General features: G+C 48.6%; 2 protein-coding genes across 13 annotated transcripts in view; one reads left to right on the plus strand and one right to left on the minus strand.

Annotated features, from left to right (window-relative positions):
- Positions 1-413: 413 nt before the first annotated feature.
- On the plus strand, positions 414-6,481 carry SNN (stannin). The gene is made up of 2 exons (XM_016929439.4): positions 414-1,018; positions 3,295-6,481. Exons 1-2 carry the CDS (start codon positions 966-968, stop codon positions 3,644-3,646), a joined length of 405 nt encoding a protein of 134 aa, XP_016784928.1. The 5' UTR covers positions 414-965; the 3' UTR covers positions 3,647-6,481.
- TXNDC11 (thioredoxin domain containing 11) overlaps positions 6,409-21,061 on the minus strand; it is a 71,181-nt gene continuing 56,528 nt past the window's right edge. For all 12 annotated transcript variants that reach the window (XM_063796667.1, XM_016929431.4, XM_063796672.1 and 9 more), the window contains 5 exons: positions 18,607-19,399; positions 15,614-15,756; positions 15,168-15,277; positions 11,481-11,561; positions 6,409-7,166 (listed from right to left, as the gene is read on the minus strand). In XM_063796667.1, the coding sequence (XP_063652737.1) occupies positions 6,524-7,166; positions 11,481-11,561; positions 15,168-15,277; positions 15,614-15,756; positions 18,607-19,399 (1,770 nt within the window). In that variant the 3' untranslated portion in view covers positions 6,409-6,523. The remainder of the gene's footprint in view (positions 7,167-11,480; positions 11,562-15,167; positions 15,278-15,613; positions 15,757-18,606; positions 19,400-21,061) is intronic.

The following is a 21,061-nucleotide window of genomic DNA, read 5'->3' on the forward strand; positions in this document are numbered from 1 at the left end:
GCTCAGTCACTGGGCTCTGTGCTCGCGGCGGGGCAGAACCCCACATCTGGCTCTGCCCATGCCTCCTGGCCTGGGTTCAGGGCGGCAGACGGGGTTTTGGGGTCACCACTCCTCTTAGAGAATCCCTTTGAGCTGGGGCCGCCTGTGCCTCAGTTTCCTCATTAGTCCTGGGGCCAGTGGTTGAACTGGGGCCCTTGAACTCAGGTGCCTCCTGGCCTGCCCACCTGGCTTTGCCCCACCTATCCCAGGTCATGGTGCCATTGTTTGATTTTCTACTTCCTGTCCCTGAACCACCCCCACCCCCAAACACACACACTTCCCCTTCCGAATTGATACTGACTTGTCTTCCTGTCCAGAAACCCCAGGGGAGGGCAGGCGCCCCAGCAGGCCCTGGGAACCAGAGGTGCAGGGGAGAGGGAGGTGGGAGGTGGGAGGGAGGCACAGGGCAGGTTGGTATTCTTCCTGCAGGGAGAGAACACAGAGGTTGGGACGAGTGTAGACAGGCTCACCCAGCCATGGTGGGAAGGCTGTCTGTGGGGTCAGAGGGGTCCCCTGTCCAGTCTGGAGGCGTGAGAGAACAGCTAAGTGGGGTTGTGGGACCGGATGGTGGCAGGGGAGAGGCCAGGGTGGTCTGTACATGCAGGGGACAGAGCAGGGCCACCGTGGAGCTCATGGCCCGCTGGAGGGAGAGGTGGGCGCTAATCAGGTGGCCATGCTCCAGAAGCCAGGGCTGCATGCCAAGGCCACTGCTCCAGAGGGAAGGAGCCCGACCGGGTTGGGAAAGCTTCCCTGCCAGAGCTGGTATTAACCGGGTCAGGGTGTCTTTCTCCAGCCGGGCCATCTGCGTGGTGGGGGCTGCCCTGTGCACGATAGGTGCCAGCAATATCCATGGTCTCCCTACTTGATGCCAGGAGTGCCACCTGCCCTCAGTTGTGACAACCAGAAGTGGCTCCAGACATGGCCAGATGTCCCCAGGGTGGGGGCACAGTGGCCCCCAGTTGAGAACCACTGAACAAGGGTAAGCCGCCAGAACGTTCTGGGCAGGGGCAACTGCCTGGGCCAGGGCCTGGTGGGAGGGTTCGTTGGGGGGGTCAGCGTGGCTGGCGAGCAGGGCATATTGGGGATGTGTAGTGTTCGGTCCTGCAGGTCATTGTGAGGACTTGGAAGGCGTCCTGGCTGCAGTGGCCCCTGAGGGTGGGCAGGGAGATCCTTAGCGCCTGCAGCAGCCTGTCTCCTGGAGTCGGGGGAAGGCAGTGGAATGGAGGGAGGGCACCTCCTCTGCCCAGGGCCCTCTGCAGAAGCTGCCGGTTTCCCCGGGCCTGGTCCCTGGACAGACGCTGGGGGCGTTGACTTAGCTGCCTTTGTCCTTCAGGCAAACCTGGCTTCTGGGGAAACTCCTGGTTGGGTAAGAATCATTTCTCCTTAAGGGTGCTGTTCCTCAAGGACGCAGCAGGTTCGACCCTATTTGGAGGGAAAACCTCCTTCCAGTGCTGTCTGCCTGTGCTGATGTCAGTCTTATCCAAAGGGAACAAAAAGCCAGACGTGTCGTTCTGAGTGCCGACCGCACGCCCAGTCCTGTGTAGAACGCGTCTCGGGCCTGTCCTCATCCTCACTGACCCCGGGTGCAGCCAGCGTTTGCTGTGTTTGTGGCGAGTGAGGCAGGAGAGGGAAGAAAGTGCAGGGTCTTGGGACGCCAGAGAACCTGCCAGCCTCAGCACTACAGGGCAGCAGAGGCAAAGCCCTGGCCTCAGCATGCTCTCACTGGCTGTGCCTTGGGTGTCACCTAGAGGGTTGACAGGGTGCCTGGAGCTGGGGACTCTTAGACCTTATGTGCATTCCATAGCCACACTGTCCTCCGCCACTTGGCAGGCCCACCCATGGGTGAACTCTGTGGCTCGGCCAGGTGGAGGTGGTGGTCCCAGCCCTCCAACTTCTGGCGTCATTCTTTCAACATGCGGAGCACAGGCTTGGCCTGGCCTGGGAGGGGCCTCATCCCCGCCCCCACCCAAATCAGCTGGTGCCCCGACTCCTGGCACTTGCCAGGGGGACCCTCTCTGCCTTCAGAGCCTTAGCCCTCACCGTGCCCCCTGCCAGGAACACTATTCCCCATCAGCACCGCCTCCCTGCCTCCCACCTGCCCACCCAGGTTAGCATCTTGGCACCTGGTTGCTGTGTTCCTGACAATGGCACCCTGTATTGTGAGTGACCGGCATTTGGGGTACTAACCAGTTACAGTCTGGCGCCTGCATTAGATGCTAAGCACCATCAGGGAGGGAGCCTCTGTCCCACCCTCCCTGCCTCCCCGAAGCTCTCCCAAGTGCCTGTCTCCATCTCCCGGGACACTCTACCCTGTTGCTTCCTTGGTTGGCCTCCGTCCAAACCACACAAGGGACTCTACCGCCCAGCTTCCTTCTCAGATGGTGTGCCGCGTTCCAGGGGTCTTCCCAGGCCCGATGCAGTGCCTGGTGACAAAGGCTGTTGTCCAGTACACCCTCTCACAGGTGTCCCCAAAGGACCTGCCTGTTCTGTATATGATGCCTGTTTGGGAGAGGGACTGATGTCATTGTCATTTCTTTTTCTTTTTTTTTTTTTTTTTTGAAGAGACTCTTGCTCCTGTCGCCCAGGCTGGAGGGCTAGAGTGCAGTGGCGAGATCTCGGCTCACTGCAACCTCTGCCCCCCAGCTTCAAGCAATTCTCATGCCTTAGCCTCCCAAGTAACTGGGATTACAGGCATGTGCCACCATGCCCAGCTAATTATTGTATTTTAGTAGATACGAGGTTTCACTATGTTGGCCAGGCTGGTCTCAAACTCCTGGGCTCAAGTGATCTGCCGGCCTCAGCCTTCCAAAGTGCTGGAATTACAGGCATGAGTCACTGCACCTGGCCATTTATCTGCTTTCAAACCCCCATCTCTGGCCATTAGGAGGCCCCAGTTGCCCTCAGTCCCTGAGTGGTCATGAACACTGAGTTGGGGCTGGGCTTCCCGAAGGCACACCTTCAGCTGAAGAACCAGAACCATGTCTGGCCCTCTGGCATCCTTTGCTGCAGCTGTCGCTGTCGCAGTGTTCCCGGCTCTGCCGCCAGCGAGGGTGACTCACCTGCCTGGTACAGCAGCACTCGGGGTTTCAAAGGTCATGAACAGGAGCTGGGTGAGCGTGGGTGAGCAGACGCCTTCGAACGCCGGCCAGCATGCTTTTTGGCAGGGTGAGGGTGGGATGGGCAGGTCTGAGAACGATTAAAAATAGACACCGTGGAAGCGCTAACCGCAGCTCGTCAACCTGCTTTGTCTTTCAGGACTCCCGTGTCCAGCCTGAGTTCCAGCCTCACTGAGTGGCCACCCCCAAAGTGCTGCCAGCCGAGGAAGCCCCCAGCACTGACCATGTCTATTATGGACCACAGCCCCACCACGGGCGTGGTCACAGTCATCGTCATCCTCATTGCCATCGCGGCCCTGGGGGCCTTGATCCTGGGCTGCTGGTGCTACCTGCGGCTGCAGCGCATCAGCCAGTCAGAGGACGAGGAGAGCATCGTGGGGGATGGGGAGACCAAGGAACCCTTCCTGCTGGTGCAGTATTCGGCCAAGGGACCGTGCGTGGAGAGAAAGGCCAAGCTGATGACTCCCAACGGCCCGGAAGTCCACGGCTGAGCCAGGATGCAAGGCTCCTGGTCCTGTTTGCAGCCGGCCAAGAGGCGCTGGGAGGGGCAAAACCACACGGATGCGCTGCTGTCAGAGAGGAAGGGCTGACACTTGCTGGCATGGCCTCTGCGGGCTTCGTCATCGCATGCACTGATGCCCGGGGACCTGGCTGTCCTGGGCTTCCCCTCGGCCTCCAGGTGAGGCTGCCCATTGCAGGCACTGGGCAGGCCTGACCTTGCTGGGGCTCATGGCCCTGTAGCGCTTTTGTTACTTGAATGTCTAGCTGAGCCTGTTTTTGATGGAGCTACTACTGTAATGCGTGAACTAACAAACCTGTGAACTGTAAATAGGCCCCTGGAAGCACGTGCTTAAGTCCTTTTGCTGATTTTTAAAAATATCATCTAGCGCACATGGGACTGGTATCCTGGCTGTACTAATGACAAGCTGAGTCAAGACCCTGGAGGGTCATAGGCTTGTAAAGGCCCACGCCACACTTGGCAGGGGTCTCTCATGTGTGTCCATCTGCGTGTATGTCAAGGAAGTGAGATGCCAGTTTGGGGTCTTGAGGCTGACCAGTTGGGGTGCTTGGGTGATCTCTGCTTCATTAGTCATGGGTGGAAGAAGAACCACACCCCCCACACCCCTCTGTTCTTTCTGCATAGACTCACTTGTTAAATAGCAGTTCTGTTGAGAGTGGAGTTACTGCAGGGAAGCTACCGGACCTGCCTGGGAGCCAGTGAAGGGCGAGTCAGGGCACGCGTCCTGGAGGCTGCCAGCGTCCTTGTAGCAGAGCAGTTTCTAGCCGCTTGGGTCTTCAGCATGCCAAGCGCCCCCCCAACCCTCCACCCCGAGTGAAGGCTTCGCTGAAATTGCTTTGGTCCTCGTAGAGCCTGTGGTGGCTACTTTTGGTCTGAAACCCAGTTGGCCCAGGAAAGAGAAAAGGTTGTATGTTTTGTGTTGGCGTTTCCTATTTTCTGCACTGGAGGGGAGGGGACTGTTGAGGTTCTGTCTTTTTTCTTCTTTTCCTCTTCCCTCTTCACATCACTTGGCTTCCTTTCCTCTCTGATGACCGTCCGCCTATGGGGTCCTGACTTCACTTCCCTCAGCGGGTCTCCAGTCCCCTGACCCAGCTCTAAAGGCACTTAAGACCCAGGGAACATTTCTCACGTGCACATTCCCATAAGAGCCACCAGACTGCTTCCTGCCAGCCTGTGCTTGCGGCAGGGAGCCAGGGCAGGGCAGAGGTGAACTTGAAGTTCAGGACTTGACTCTCCCACAGGTGGTGAGCTGGTGGCTCTCTGGTGAGCTAGTGTCTCCACAGCCTGTCTCCAAGGCCTCCCCTGTGTACATTTCAGTGAGCTCACTTTGATTTTTAATCCCACCACAAGCACATACTAATTTTATTTATGATTCAAATGTGACTCGTGCCTGCCCATCCCTGTAATAGATGGAAGGTCAGCCCCGGCTTAACCACAGAGCACTGGCCCTTCATGGCTGAGCTCAGAGCTCTGGCCTCCTGCTCAGACTAAAGGCACCTCCTCTGGCCTCACCCAAGCCTCTTCTAAAAACCATGTTGAATGAATCCACGTTCTGGAACCCCGAGGCGGGAGAAGTAGGGAGCTGTTCGTTTAAGCAGCATACACCTAAATTGGGGGTTTAAACATTAAGTAGGAGCTTGGGGTGGAAGAGGGACAGCTGGCTGGGCCACCTGAGCAGAAGGTAGTAATGAAACACCTCAATTGGGCCCTTGAGAGCCCTTAGGAAGCAGGAGAGGCAACACCTCTGGCTACTGATGGTGTGGCAAGTTCAGAAGAGGTGGTGGTGGGGTAGGCGTGATGTCAGCAGAAGCCCTGCAGGCTGGGTGGGCAGGACACGTGGTGGGGGCCACTGAAACCAGGCCTAGGAGGGAGAACAGAAGTTCCGAAGGTGCCAACTGGAAGAAGGGGGTAAAAGTTTGCTTTGGTGAGTGAGAAAAGGCTGGGGCGTGTGATCCATCCCCTCACGTTTCAGAACTTCCAGGCTTTCTACCTCGACTCTCACCGCAGCCAGCACATACACCTAGGCTGTTTTTCCTTCCTCCACACCTGAGGGACGCAGCAACGGGTAGGATCTGCATTTTCAGGTTCCGAGCCTGACCCCTGGAACTGACCAGCGCTCGATTGTCAGCCTTGGCCTGGGGTTTTGACCTTGCCAGTGAAGTTTCGGTTTTGAAGTGATTAAATGTCACTTCCTCATCAGTTTCACTTCTGGAGGTTTTCTTATCCTACTCCCTGGTGCCAGGGACGTACCTGGGAGTTTGAATCAGGCCCATTTGAGCGTGGCAGCCGTGTTGGGTGAAGGTCCGGGGCTCGGTGAGGCACTGGGGGGGTTTTCGGGAGGAAAATGAAAATGCTTCTAGAATGAGTGAACCACATCATAGCTCTCACTGTTCTGATTTTTCAATAGCTACTTTTTTTAGCAGACACCAGAGCCACACTCCAATGGCTTAGTAGGTTATGACCTCTCTGGATTATTTTTGAATGCCCAACTGTTGCATTCAAGTTTTCTGACTAATAAGAAATTAAGCATTCATCCTTCGTATCACTGCAGAAGCAACAGTGGGGGGACAGGGAGGGAACTCTTTTGACACTGAGCCACTAAAATATGGACTAATTTTTTGGACAAATCTTCAAACGGACTGTGCTACTGTATTTGTCTCAAAGCTACCAAGTTTGTGCAATAAGTGGAAGGGATGTCATCCCTCTTCAATAAATGCTGAATGACATTCAAGGTGATTTTCTAGACCACTGAGAAAATCTTTATTTACAATAAATTTCAATAAAATTTGCATAAATATATTCCCAATGTACAATTTTCACCTCTGATTTCTTCATATCATTTAAAAAGTTAGTCTGTCCTGTTCTCGTTATTCCTTTCAGACACCAGTGTGGCACTGACATTGGCAGGTGGAGGGGAGCTGCCAGGGAGCTGGGGGGTGCCTGAGGGCTCAGGCTGCTTGGGGTGGACCTCTCTCTGGGCCGCCAGGCTTTCAGCTCCATCCCTGCCCTCCAGTTTCCTCTCCATGGTCGCCACCAGGATCTTGAGCCACGTGTTCTCGGTAAGGAGGTTTTCTGAGGCATCGGCCAGCTCCTGCAGCTTGCGGGCCAGCTCCTGCAGCTCACGTGTCTTCTGCTCATAGAGGGCCTGCAGCTGCTCACTGTGTGCGTGGAGCAGGCTGTGCTGCTCTTCCAGGGCCCGCTGCTGCTGCCGCAGCCGGTGCTCATCTCTGCGGGCACTGGAGAGCTGGGACTCCACCTGCACTTGTGCTCGCTGGAGGCTGCTTATTTCTGCTCTCAGTTTCTGGATCTCTCTCTCCAAGTGGGAGATGTGCCCCCGCTGTAAGACTGCCTCGCTCTGAAGACACTCCTTGGTAGGAGAGTTAGCCACGTTCTGGGGGCTGGAAGCAGGGTCTGAGTGATGCAAAATGAACCTCAACAGGTTTGGAAGGGTGATGGGGAGGTCTTCGGGATATTTCACACTTAGGTCCTTTCTGGAGAGAGAGGGAAAGGAAGCAAAGACAGGAGTCACACCAACACAATTAGTCCAAAAGCAGGCTGTACCTGAGGCCAGGCTATCTACTTCTCACCAAGAAAAGACATTCCGTGGATTTTACTTACTGAAAGTAAGGAAAATGTTGCCTGGGCAAGAAATTCTCTACAAAGCTGAGGCTGTCCCATATGCTCGTTCTGTAATTAAGATGGCTTATCTGTTCCTGAAGCCAGAGCTCAGCTTCACCCACACCCTCCAAGAAAGACAAGAGCTCCTAGGCCCAGGCCTAAAGCCAGTGATGCAGGGCCCCAGGAGTGTGTAGGCATGGGGCCTCTGTGTGCTGAGAGATGCCCAGCGGCCGTGTCAGGAAGAGCGTCCAGGGGAGGCAGGAGTGTCCCATCTATGTCCCTCTTGTGCCCACTGACAGTGCCCGGAGAAACAGGAAGAACTTGAAAGATACCCAGTCTGTTTCTTCAGCAAGCATTTATTACACATTCTCTAAGGCAGGGGTTCTCAACTGGGGGTGACTGTACCCCCATTCCCCAGGTACATCTGGCTCACACCTGGCAACCTGATAAATGGCAAACAGCCCAACCAAAGGACTATGAATTCAGGCTGCCCAGCCCTGAGAGCACAGAAGAAGGAAGGAAGGTGACATAGAAAGGGGTTTTCCCTACAGGTTTGTTCCAGGTCCTGATCTAGAGATCTAGAAAATTCCTCTTCAGAACTTGTCATTTAATCGTCTGATGATGTTTCTCTCACATATCTATTTACCTGTGCCTGTACAGCCTGGCTGCAATTGATCAAAACTACCAGCTTTATGCACTTAGGTATGAGGTGGGCCGGCAGCCGAGTATGTCTCCCTCAGGTGTTAACAGAATGGAAGTCAACAGCAGGGACTCCAGAGCCTGGCTGCCCAGGGCCGCTGGACCCGGCCGTAAATTGTTTTATAATTTTGGGGTAAACATTCAACCATCCCCTCCTTTAAAGCTTAGTTTTCTTAACATATAAGCTTTCTTCAAGTGGGGCCCAGCCATTCAAATGACAAAGCTGGGTGTGGTGCTGTGTGCCTGTAATCCCAGTGCTTTGGGAGGCTGAGGTGGGAGGATCGCTTGAGGCCAGGAGTTTGAGACCAGCCTGGACAATATAGTAAGGCCTCATCTGTATAAAAAGTAAGATAAAAAAATTAGCCAGGCAAGGTGGCGCATACCTGTAGATCCAGCTACTTAGGAGCCTGAGGTGGGAGGATCACTTGAGCCCAGGAGTTCAAGACTGCAGTGAGCCGTAATTGCACCACTGCACTCCAGCCTGGGCAACAGAGTCAGACCTTGTCTCAAAAACAGAAAACAAAAAAACCCCACAACAACTGAAAACACATCGTGGCCCTGTCAAGTGGGCCCATGGAAGAATACCAGACGCTGGACCTGCCCCCACGTTCTGCGGCACAAGCCTGGTCTTGTAAGGCAGAGTAAAGGTGAATTACTTCCCAGAAAAAGCTGCCAAGATCCCTCAGGATGTCTACCTCCAGACATTTACAGGACAGTGACATCCGTGAGCATGCTATCTGCTAAGAGGTCTTGGTGCACTCTCCATCAATGTCCCTAATGGGCACACTAAAATACTGCCACACTTTGTGAAAGTAGCAGGGACAGAGAATGTCAACAGTCTACTTCCAGGAAAGCAGTCATGTGAAACTATGGTGGGAAGAGGTCCCCAGTGTCTATGCAACTCTCCTCTAACCCTGAGGGAGTGGCAGGGCACACCTCTAAAAAACTGTGATTCTTCCCCTGGGAAACATCAGAGTCTCTTGGTGGACAGGAGCACCCATCTCCCCCTCATCACCCTGGCCCAGGGCCAGGCCAGAGCACCTATATTTTGCAATGTCACACAGAGTCTGACGCAAGTGCTGGCTGGAGGAGCACCTGCTCGGTGGAGCAAGTGGCTCCAAGATGCCTCTGCACAGGAAGGCTATGTCTCCCTCAAGGCCCCACCCCTTCCTCTTCCTCCCGAGGACAGGCTCTTGCATTTTTTTCCTTCATGATTTTTATAAATCAAGACATGCTCTTTGTAGACAATTTGCAAGGGATGTAAAAACATACAAGCAGCACCTTCAAATTACTTGCAATCTCACTCCTCTGAAGTCATCAATGTTAACACCTCAACATTTTCCCCTCTGTGAACATCTCCACCTAGCACATGCACAAGTTTATATTTTATCACAGTAAATATACAATTTCATATTCTTTTCACTAAAAATAGCATAAGCAGGTGGACAATGAAAAAGGTCTTACTACATGTTATCCAACAGCCGTTTTCATTTCCTCTTTTGCAAGCTGTCAGCTCACGCTGCTTGCCCATTTACCTTCTGGCTAAACCAAACACTCGCTTGGGACCAGCTCATGATGAGCATACTTTACTTCTACCATTTATTTTTAGGAAATGAGAAAAATTCCATTCCAAAGCCATAAAGCTTTGATTTACCAACATCCTTACATTAAAAGAGAAGTGGACAGTCTTATGTTCAATATTTAGAAACGACAAGGGTAAGGGCCTGCAGCAAGTGCCCAGCATGGGGCCGGAGAAATGCGCACATCTTCACGTTTACCACACCAGGCAGCCTAAGAACGAAGGTCACTCAGCCCAGATGCAGGTCTCCAGATGACGCCCCACCCTGCCACCTGTTCCGCCTGTGTCTCTCTACACAGATGCATTTCTGCCAGCTGCTGAGAACTTCTTCATTAAAAGGCATGTGCTGGGTGCTAAGATTTTCATATTTTTTCAAACTATGCTTGGAATTCAAAAATTATACGTCATTAAACTACATGCCCAACTCCTGGCCCACACAGATGAAAGTGTTAGTGTTACTGTCGGTGATTCCTGGACTATGTGGTAATTTAAACACTTCTTAGAAAGAAAAAGCCTCATCACAACTCAGTCAGCAGTAGAAAAGGGTGAGTCACATTCTGTTTTTAGTGCATGATGTGACAAGACCCTACTACCACAGAAGTACTCCCGCAAAAATTCTTTGAGATACAAAGCAAAAACCAAGGGAATGATTCAATAGATATGAAGGAAACACTCTCCTAGAGAAACATGACAAGCTGAATCGCAAAAGGGAGGCAGGAAATTAAAACAGCAAACGTCATACATGGGAGCCAGGGAACTCCCTAAATGATGCTGCAGACACTTTCCCCTAGAGAGAAGATATTGTCAAAGTCATGTGAGTGGGTCCCCAAAAGGACTCAACTTTCTAAAAACCAAAGGGAATCTATAAAAAGGGAGCAAACATCCAGTGTATTAGGCTCTAAAGGACCAAGAGTTAATTTCTTTTTCCACTAAAACATCTGCATCTACGTTTACTAACTGGAAGTCCGCTCCCCCTTGTTAATGTCGTGCTTGCAGGGGCTTCCGGGGTAGCTGCCGTTAAGAACTGCACCTGGAATACTGATTAGGCAAGTGTGAAAAAATCAAGCGACCATCCCATGGCAGACGTTCACAGCAGTCTGCACGCATGGGAGAAAACCCCTTTGTAGGCCTCCTGGAATCCGAGAAAAGGATGTACCATGGGTAAGAAAGCCACCCTGTCCTCTGTACGAGAGGGATGAGGAGCTGCTGGGAGGCCAACTGAGAGACAAGCAAGTGGAAGGCTTGGGGCAGGCAGGGCTCCACAGATTCTCTGCTGTTTTGCCCCACACAAACACTGCACCACTGCACTCCAGCCTGGGCAACAGAATCCTGTCAGTCTCCGCGTCCTCCATATGTTCATATAGGCCATGAAAGCTAAGAATTCTCACGGCCACATTCAAGCTCGGGTAAGAGACAGACTGGGAAAAACAACCTTTAAAAGATCCATACCACACATAACATCCTGACACTACAACCCTTTTATGTCCCTAAGGACACTTTTTTTTTTTTTTTTTGAGGCAGAGCCTCGCTCTGTCGCCCAGGCTGGAGTGCAGTGGTGTGATCTTGGCTCACTGCAACCTCCGCATCCCAGGTTCAAGAGATTCTCGTGCCTCAGCCTCAGAGTAGCTGGGATTACAAGCATATGTCACCATGCCTGGCTAATTTTTGTATTTTTTGTAGTGATGGGGTTTCACCATGTCGGCCAGGCTGGTCCCAACCTCTTGAGCTCAAGCAATCTGCCTGCCTCAGCCTCCCAAAGTGCTGGGATTACAGGCATGAGCCACCACGCCTGGTTCCTAAGGGAACATTTTTTGAACATAATGAATGATTTACATCTTAAACCCATTTCATTTTCAGACCTCCACAAAAGAATCCCAACTGCCCACCAGTGACAAAAATTTGGCATTACCTGTTGCAGGGAAAAAACAAGACAGTAGGAAGACGATCGACCATAAATTCCCAAGGAAGGTCATTCTGAGACACGTCAATCCTGGTAAAGGGAAAGAACAGAAATGGCAGATGATCAGCCCAAGAAACGCCAACTTCAAAGAACCTTCTCAGATAACTTCAAGAACCTGGTGCATTTTTTACACCCCACATTGGGCTAGTCCCTTCTCGATGAATGTACTACCAGGTGTGAGCTGGGCGCTGATACTTCCAAGACATACAACATTCTACTACGTGGACGCTTTCCACTGAGTGGCAATGTGATGTCCTGAAAGTAAAAATGAACTTGCAGAAAATGCCGCACTGACACCTGAGGAGTCATTCACTCCTCACCTGACAGGATCTAGCAAAGTATTTTAATCCCTGAATAGCTCTGGGAAAAGAAAGGAAATCATTGAGCAAAATACATCAAGCCCCTCTGAAGATGGAAAATTATACCCTCTTTATGTTGTAAATCTGGATAGAGGCCAAAAACAGCCTATTTTCTTAGCAGATTTGACATTAATTTTCTAATACAGAAAATGACATCTGTACTAACTCACCCAGCCTGTGCTCAATCACTGTGGGAGCTAACCGCAACTGCTCTAGAGGCCTGCCCCGGGCAGCTGGCACACAGCTGGGCACACAGCTGGGCGCCCACACTCGGGCTAAGCAGACATGGAGCCACAACAGCATCCTTGATGGAAGGGGCTGCATCCTCCTTGCGGAGGGGCTATTCAGCTACTATTCATAAACAGTGCACACAAAAGATGAACATGTTTTCAATCATTACCTTGACAGAAGTTTTTAGAAAGCATAACTGGGGGAGTGAGGGTGCGGTGTCATGTATGTGTCCAAAAGGATGAAATTTGCTTTTCAAAAAATGGCACAACCAGGCTGAGCACAGGGGCTCACGCCTGTAAACCCAACACTTTGGGAGGCCGAGGTGGGTGGACTGTTGGAGCCCAGGAGTTCGAGACTAGCCTGGGCAACATGGGGAAACCCTGTCTCTACAAAAAATTGGCCGGGTATTCTGGCACATGCCTGTAGTCCCAGCTACTTGGGAAGGTGGGAGAATCACCTGAACCTGGCAGGTTGGGGCTGCAGTGAGCTGTGACTGCACCACTGCATTCCAGCCTGGGCAACAGAGTGAGACCCTGTCTCAAAAAAACAACAACGCCGGGCGTGGTGGCTCACGTCTGTAATCCCAGCACTTTAGGAGGCCGAGGCAGGCAGATCAAGAGGTCAGGTGATCGAGACCATCCTGGCTAACGCGGTGAAACGCCACCCGTCTCTACTAAAAATACAAAAAGTTAGCTGGGCATAATGGCGGGCGCCTGTAGTCCCAGCTACTCGGGAGGCTGAGGCAGGAGAATGGCATGAACCCGGGAGGCGGAGCTTACAGTGAGCTGAGATTGCACCTCTGCACTCCAGCCTGGGCAACAGAGCAAGACTCCATCTCAAAAAAAAAACAAAAACAAAAAACAACAACAGCAACAAAAGGCATAACCAAATGAAAACCATTTACCAAAAGTTTACTAACAAAACAGCACTCCTGCCTCACCTGTGCCAGCCTACCTAAAACATTAGTGTTCCTTTCTAAACAAGTGGGATTGAACACTATATTCCATAATTAAATGCTTTTTCTCACTTGATTCTTACTTCAAAGAAAGCAAACCATAAAATTAAAACATTGTAAAAATCCACTCAGAATTCCATTGGGCTAAATAAGGCCCCCCTTTCTTATGCAGGCTGCAGGCTTGGTCTATATGCTTACTTTTTTTTTTTCTGAGACACAGTCTTGCTCTGTCGCCCAGGCTGGAATGCAGTGGTGCAATCTCAGCTCCCTGTAACCTCCGGCTGCTGGATTCAAGTGATTCTCCTGCCTCAGCCTCCTGAGTAGTTGGGACTACAGGCACGTGCCGCCACACTTGGCTAATTTTTTATTTGTAGTAGAGACAGGTTTTCACTATGTTGGCCAGGCTGGTCTCGAACTCCTGGCCTCAGGTGATCCGCCCACCTCGGCCTCCCAACATGCTGGGATTACAGGCATGAGCCACTGCACCTCGCCTATATCCTTACATATTTTTAAGAAGAGTTGTCATATATTTCATACTCTGTTCTTTTCCATTAACTGTATGAAAAGCACTGTTAAAGGATAAAAATTCCATTAAATGCCCAGCCATAATTTACTTAAACATTCATCTCCTGGTGGATATAAACAATGCTATAATGATGAGCTCATGCTTCTTTGGAATTCCTATTCCATTACTTCTCCAAAGTAAAATTAACTGGGTCAAAAATGTGTTAACTGTTTTTATTGATTTCTTGTAAATGTTGCCAAAATGCTTTCCAAAAGAGTTATGGCAATGTCCTCATTCCATTAGATACATCTGACTGCAGTTTCCATTTTATTTTATCAACACAAGATTCTGTCACTTAAAACCACTGATTACTTTAATATGTTAAATGATACTTTGTCACTGTTTTAATTTACATTTATTAGGTTATAATTTCCCCACTTGTTTATTTACTCTCTCCTCTTAAAAGAAAAACCTGCTCACATCCTTTGTTCAGAATGGAATCTGTCTCAGCCATCTTCTAAACCATTTTAATTTCCGGGGAGGCTGGAGTATGAATGCCTGATTTAATCCTGGCCCCTCATTTGCAGCTTGAAACTCTGGGCAACTTGTCAAATCTTTCTATGTCTCAGTTTCCTCCTCAATACAAACAGCACTTTCTTTTTTTAACTAGAGTGCCTTCACTAAGCGTCGCAAGGACTCAGTCAGGTAATATGTATATCAAAAACTCTCCCAACATAGTAACTCCTCAGATTTGGCTCTAATTATTACTTACAGTGCATATAACAGGTGACACAGAGACACTGGAAAATATATTAATGATCCCCCTTTTTGTCTGCTTTCCCTGTTTTCACTGCACGTATTTCTAGTGGAATCTGTCCATTTTTCTCTCTTTATTTTTCCAACTGCTTCCACTTTGGAAAGTTTCCATCTCCCAGAGGAATCAGCAAATCCTATTTTTTGTTTTGATTTTTTTATATTTAACTCTTATCTATCTGTAGGGTTTTGGGGGAGGTGGGGGGTTAAATGTGAACAGTTTTCCTCACCCAAAACTGCTTACTACCCCATCTAAAGACTCTGTATTTGAGCCTTCTTTTTCCAAAAAATATTTTTAAAAATTTTGTTTACTCAAAAGCGCACATACAGTACCCATGGAATCACAATACCAGAATGTGGATATCTATTGGTCTTTCCTTTTAATTTCACAAATGAGATAAACCAGGGCTGGTGGAGAGATCTGCTTGGGATCCCAGGACCCACTGGCATTGCCTGGGGCAACTGTCCCATGGTATTCCACGGGGCCATCCTGGCAACCAGGTCAGTGCTCTCCCCACAGAACTGCACTCAGCCACCTACGAATCTAGTCAGGGCTAAACATCAACATCATGGAAGGAACACTCAGAATTCATGAGGAAAAGTTCAGTTTCAAAGAGGCTTTGCTCATGGCTTCAACCTGACAATTAAATTCAGCCAAGTCCTACCAAAGGTTAATGGAAAATGGGCAGACCCTCACACACCATATGGCTAAGCTGCAAATAAGAGTGAAAATGGGCATACAGCCCAAAGCGCTGCAGAAGAGGCCTGCTTACCTTGCCACAGTGAATGTGTCCATGGGCAGGTTCCGAGCTAGCTGGATGAAGATGTGATTGAGGGATGGACAGAAGCCGCACCACGGAGCGTAATAGAGCAGGAGAACGTCCTGTGGGAAGGGGAAGACAGATGTTACTTGCACCGGGAAATGGGCTCTTCTTCATTTCTTGCCTCATTGCTTAGAATCCAGCAAGCACCCGAAAAATGCTACCTATGCAAATATTACAGTGAAAATTTTCATCTTTAGGTCTTTCCAATACTGTGCTTTCTGGAGCACTTTTCTGAAATTTAAAAACCACATGTAATTCATTCACGGTCCATAATTGGGCCATCACGTGGTTACTCTTCTATACATCAAAAACAGCTGCTCACCCCAACAACTGTAGTTTGGAAATTATTTTAAGAGGGACAGATGGCTTAATTTTTGCCTCTCATGACTCCATACCTGTTTTTGAAGGACTACTTCCCAAAAGGTATCAGTTGTCACTTCAGTGATTAAATGCTGAGACGGGAACTGGGCAGAGCCACTTCCAATGAGATGCCTTTTCAAGGGACTATAGAGAACGCTGAAGTTTTGAATAAAAGACTCTAAAAATAAAGAGAAAATGAGATCAACTCTCCTCTAGATACAAAGAGAATAGCTGGCCTACTTTTAAACTCCACATTTTAAAAACTCAAATGACTTCATAGGCTCACATTTTTAACATTTCACCTATCAGCAAAACCCCAAACAAAGCTGCCCAGGTGGCATCAGGTTTAGCTCTGGTAGTATTAACTCAGCAGACAGTAATGTGGATAACAAAACACTATGCAGTGTTAGATGCTCTAATATTCATAGACTATTCTTTTTTTAAAAGGACTGGTCCACAAATAGACACCAAGTGAGACTGTATAAATCATCAACAAGCCACAATCTTTTCAAGAAATTTCACCCTATAATACTAAGACCTTTAAGCTTAACCACAAATGTGACAACTGCACAAGCTACAGTAGTGTGGAATGTGTTTAAATGCTCATTAATTTGAGGACAAGGAGCTACAGTTTTTTGTTTCCTTTATTAAGGTTCTTTAAGTTTCTTTTTTAAAAGGTTAAGAAAAAATTATATGTAGTGGAAAAATACATAAAACCCATAATAATCAAAAACCTGATTTGAACCAACAGTTTTACCACAAATTCTGCCATCTTCAGAGTCCTTTGCTTCATCTGAAACAATACTAATTTGAATTTCACTTTTTTTTTTTTTTTTTTTTTTAAAGAGACAGGGTCTCACTCTGTTGCCCAGGCTGGAGTACAGTGCTGCAATCATAGCTCACTGTAGCCTTAAACTCCTGGGCTCAAGCGATCCTCCTACCTCGGCCTCCAGAGTAGCTGGGACTACAGGCGTCCACCACTGCACTCAGCTAAAGTTTCAGTTCTTTTTCTTTCTTCTAACTCCCTCCATTTTGAGGTGCAATGGGCAATGCAGCGTGCAGAATGGAAGAGGAAGTGAAGAATGTCATGTGAATACTAAAGAGAATTCATGATCAGCATCTGAGTAACACTTAGTTGGCTATGTTTTTGAAACATGAAACCAAGAATTATTTCCTAATCTGAATAAAGCCTAAATTCTGAAACTGGCCTAGAGACAGCTGATTTATGAGTTAAGTCTCTAAACCAACAATGACACACAGTAGGTGTTTTTTACAAGCTCCCTAAGAATTCTGTCACTAACTGCAGGACAAAGAACAGCTAGGCTAAACATTTCAGAGAAGATACAGAAGATGGAAAGAAATCTAAAGAAGGCTTCTTTCAATTACCCTTAAATTCAAAGTGAACACATTATGAGGTCATTAAACACTTGAGCATTACTGAATGGAATTCAGGAAAATCTAATACAGACTACCTCAAAAATACATGCTTGTAGGAACACTGACCCCATTTCTCTGGAGTCTCTTTCCCATTTTAAAAAAAAATGCTTGTTTCATTTTAAGAAAGCTCAACACATCAAAATGACTTTAGATAACATGAATTGGGAGTAATCTATAATATCGACAGATTATGCCCTTCAAAAAGTGACTGGTCACAGGGTTCTTTTACACAGTGAGGAACTCTTGGATTTATAATATGTAACTTGATATAGAAAAATCAATATTTACATAAAGCCTTTTCACAAATGTGTCTAATGTAAGAAACAAGCTTCACCTGGATTTGAAAGAGGATGGCCAAAAAGACTCATATGTAGAAGCTCTGAGTCTACTGTTGAGTTCATACTTTAAAACTTGAAATGAAAGGTTTCCTTCCCTACCAAATTCCTCCTTTCTCCATTCGGCATACACTGACCCTCCCTCCCATTTCCAATGAGGCTGAACTAACGTGGCTTTTGAATTCTCACTTCATTGTGTGTAGTCAAGGGCATCAGCAAATTCCTGGGAACAGGCCAGTGTGGGTCAGCCCATTGTTGCTGCCAAGTCCCAGGGGCAAGCTCTGGGTGCTTTCTCATCATGGAGCCTTACTCCTCAAAAAGTGGGTTTTGCTGGTTTGCGACTGACACTTATTTATTTGCACTTTACACTTGTTACAGTGTAGGTACCCCAGGTCCCAGCAATATTACTCAGTACATTATGAAACAGCAGCAGAACAAATTAGGTCTGGTGGCCTTGATCCTTAGACATTTAAGCCTATGAGACAAAAAGGGAGGCAAGGCGGCTCTACTTCCTTCTTCACTGCTCTCTTTTTTTGGAGACGGAGTCTCGCTCTGTCGCCCAGGCTGGAGTGCAGTGGCACGATCTCTGCTCACTGCAAGCTCTGCCTCCCAGGTTCACGACATTCTCCTGCCTCAGCCTCCCGAGTAGCTGGGACTACAGGCGCCCGCCACCGCGCCCGGCTAATTTTTTTGTGTGTGTGTATTTTTAGTAGAGACGGGGTTTCACCACATTAGCCAGGATAGTCTCGATCTCCTGACCTCGTGATCCACCCGCCTCGGCCTCCCAAAGTGCTGGGATTACAGGCGTGAGCCACTGCGCCCGGCCACTGCTTTCTCTTTAAGCTCCTTTAGAACAAAGCTGCTGTCAAGGCTCACTTTCATCAGCCCCTAGGACATCCCACCAGAATAGCTCTCCACCTCCCTGCCTGTTCTAGTCCCCAAGTCCCCACTGCCTGCAGCTGGTTCTACCTTAGACATGTGACAGAAATCGCCAATTTAGAAAGTGGGACTCTTACCCCCACCATGGGCTAAATGACAAACTTATCCAAAATTCAGAGTGAGGAAGTTTCTGTTCCATTTAATAGACAAAATTAGCTTCTTTGAAAATTATGACCGATGGTGGTCTAAAGACTTAAAATGAGCTACGAAGGTGACATCACCCCACAACTAAATGTAATGAGAGCCATCAATAAAATTTACCCATATGAAGTCAAGCAAAATGTACAATGCTTGGGGAAATAAACTGCCTGCAGTACCTAGGGTGAGCTTCATCAGTGCTTGCTTTGGATCCAAGATGTAATGAGACTCTTCTTTCACGTCAACAATTGCCGCAAATTCTTTCACCTGAGTGGAGCTCGGAGCACCCAGTCTCTCTGCATATAACCAAAACAAATTTGAATCCAAAAGGTAGATGTTGAGAGTCTTGTTGGTTCTGCAGCTCAGGCCTGTGAAGTTTGTGCTAGTCATGTCCACTTCTGGAAAGAGATACCTGTTCTCCTCAATGTGAGGAACGGAGCTTGGGGCATCAACCTCACATTTCTTCTCAAGGGAAGAAAATGCAACAGTAGGGGCTTCAAAGACACCTTGTTCAGAGTCGATGAAGCCTGACACACCCCTGCTTATGGTCCTGCAACATGCAGTGTAGTAGCTGAAGGGGCTATAGGAAGTTAAAAAATTGCTGCATTCTATGCTGTCTGATGCCACATGATAAAAGGTCTGCTCCTTGAGGTAGAAAGAATCCAGAGCTGCTGCCATTTCAAAAAAGCTGCACTGTGGCACGCTGACCGAGCTCGGCTTCATGCCCCCGGAGGTCTGGTTGACACAGAGTTCACAGACGTTGTGGGTCCTGGAGAAGGAGTGCCACTGGGGCAGCACCACAGTGTTGCAGCAGGGGGACGCTGTGATCGGTGGCGGGTCTGGCAGCTGTGCCGGCACTTCCAGGGCCAGGGACTCCAGCACTGGAGCATCCACCCGCCGCAGGTGCTGAAGGAGACGCTCCACCACCTGGTCCCCATGACAGTTGTTGTACTCCAAGGCCACTTCGGTGATCTGAAATACAGGGCAGAGTTGGTGAAGGGCTTGGGGATGACTGAGGGACTAGCACCCCGTTAGCCACGTTTCACTTTCTGCAATTTCAGTTATCCATGGTCAACTCTGGTTCAAAAATACTAAATGGAAAATTCCAGAAATAAACAAGTCGTAAGTTTTAAACTACACATCGCTCTGAGTAGTGTGATGAAATTTTTGCCATTACAAAAACTGCGAGCCATCCCTTTGTCCAGCGTGTCCATGCTGTGGATGCTACCAGCCTGTTACTTAGTAGCCAACGCAGTTATCAGATCAACTGTCTCAGTATCACAGTGCTTGTCTTCAAGTAACGCTTTATTTATTAGAAGGGCCCCCAAAGTGTAAGGATAGTGATGCTGGCAATTCAGATATGCCAAAGAGAAGCCAAAAATGCTTCCTTTAAGTGAAACGGCAAAAGTCTCAATAAGGGAAAAAAAAAAAAGGTAAGGTTGTTAAGATCTTCGGTAAGAACGAATCTTCTACCCATGAAATTGTGAAGAAAAGTGAAATTCGTGTGTAGTATATACAGGGTTCAGTACCATCTGTGGTTTCAGGCATTCATTGGGGGTCTTGGAACGTATCACCAAGAATACGCAGCGGGGTAGATGAGAGTGCAGGGGGAGATGGTTACTATATTTTTAAAAATACAACCCCAGGCATGGCACTCCTGGGCCAAATGGTACGCTGCCCATGAGATAAAACCTCCACACAATCTGGCCCGTTTGGCTTTCCAGTCTCACCCTACCCTCTTCAGAACAGACCAGGCCCTCCTGCAATGCCACACCTTTACAGAGTCCTGGCTGGAGACACCGGCTCCTCCATCTGTTCCCAAGGCCCAGCACCAGGGCAGCTGCTTCAGAGAAGCTAGTCCTACTCCCACTCCAGGAAGAGCTAGTTTTTGCACCTCCAGTGTCCCTGAGACCCCTTCTACAGTCTCACAAGCTTCTGCTGAGACATCCCTCTTCCCCACAAACTTACAGATCCTCACAGGCAGAAGCCACATTGGATTTATCCTGCCATCCCCGGGGCCTAGCACAGGGCCAGGCACATAACAAATGCTCAGTAAACCCCTGATGAATGAGTGGCAGCTCAGGGTAATGCACACAATCCTCTGTCTTGGTGAGATTTGCCACTTTACCGTCAAGCCAGTATTGGCAATTTGAATTTATATTTTATTCTAAGATTCTTCCATTTCCAAAAAGAATATTTCGTTACCCACCTCCCATTCTGGTTACCTGAGAAAGACATGTAAGTTATAATCCAAAGGCATTTACTCTCTAAAACAGAAGAGTCTGTCAACTTGAATCAAATCTCACCACAGTTAGTTACAGGGTGCTGTCACTCAGGATTTTGTTTCGCTGTGTGTGTGTATGTGTCTGTGTGTCTGCATGTGTAAAACAATTCAATGAGTGTAATTTCCAATTTAAAAACACAAGTTTTATAAAAATAAAAATAAAAAAGTTTTATAACGTAATATTTATAGTTAATTCAAAACATACATATTTGTACACAAAAATAAATTGTTTCAATAGTTCTCGGCATAAAAAAAGTCACTTTATAACCCACCAGAAAACTACTGGGTCAAGAAAAGAAGTCACTTTAGACGATAGGCCAGTGCTTGAAATTTTATTTCCCCTGCACAAA

The sequence above is a fragment of the Pan troglodytes genome, chromosome 18, assembly GCF_028858775.2.
Source record: "Pan troglodytes isolate AG18354 chromosome 18, NHGRI_mPanTro3-v2.0_pri, whole genome shotgun sequence".
In the NCBI taxonomy this organism is placed as follows: domain Eukaryota; kingdom Metazoa; phylum Chordata; class Mammalia; order Primates; family Hominidae; genus Pan; species Pan troglodytes.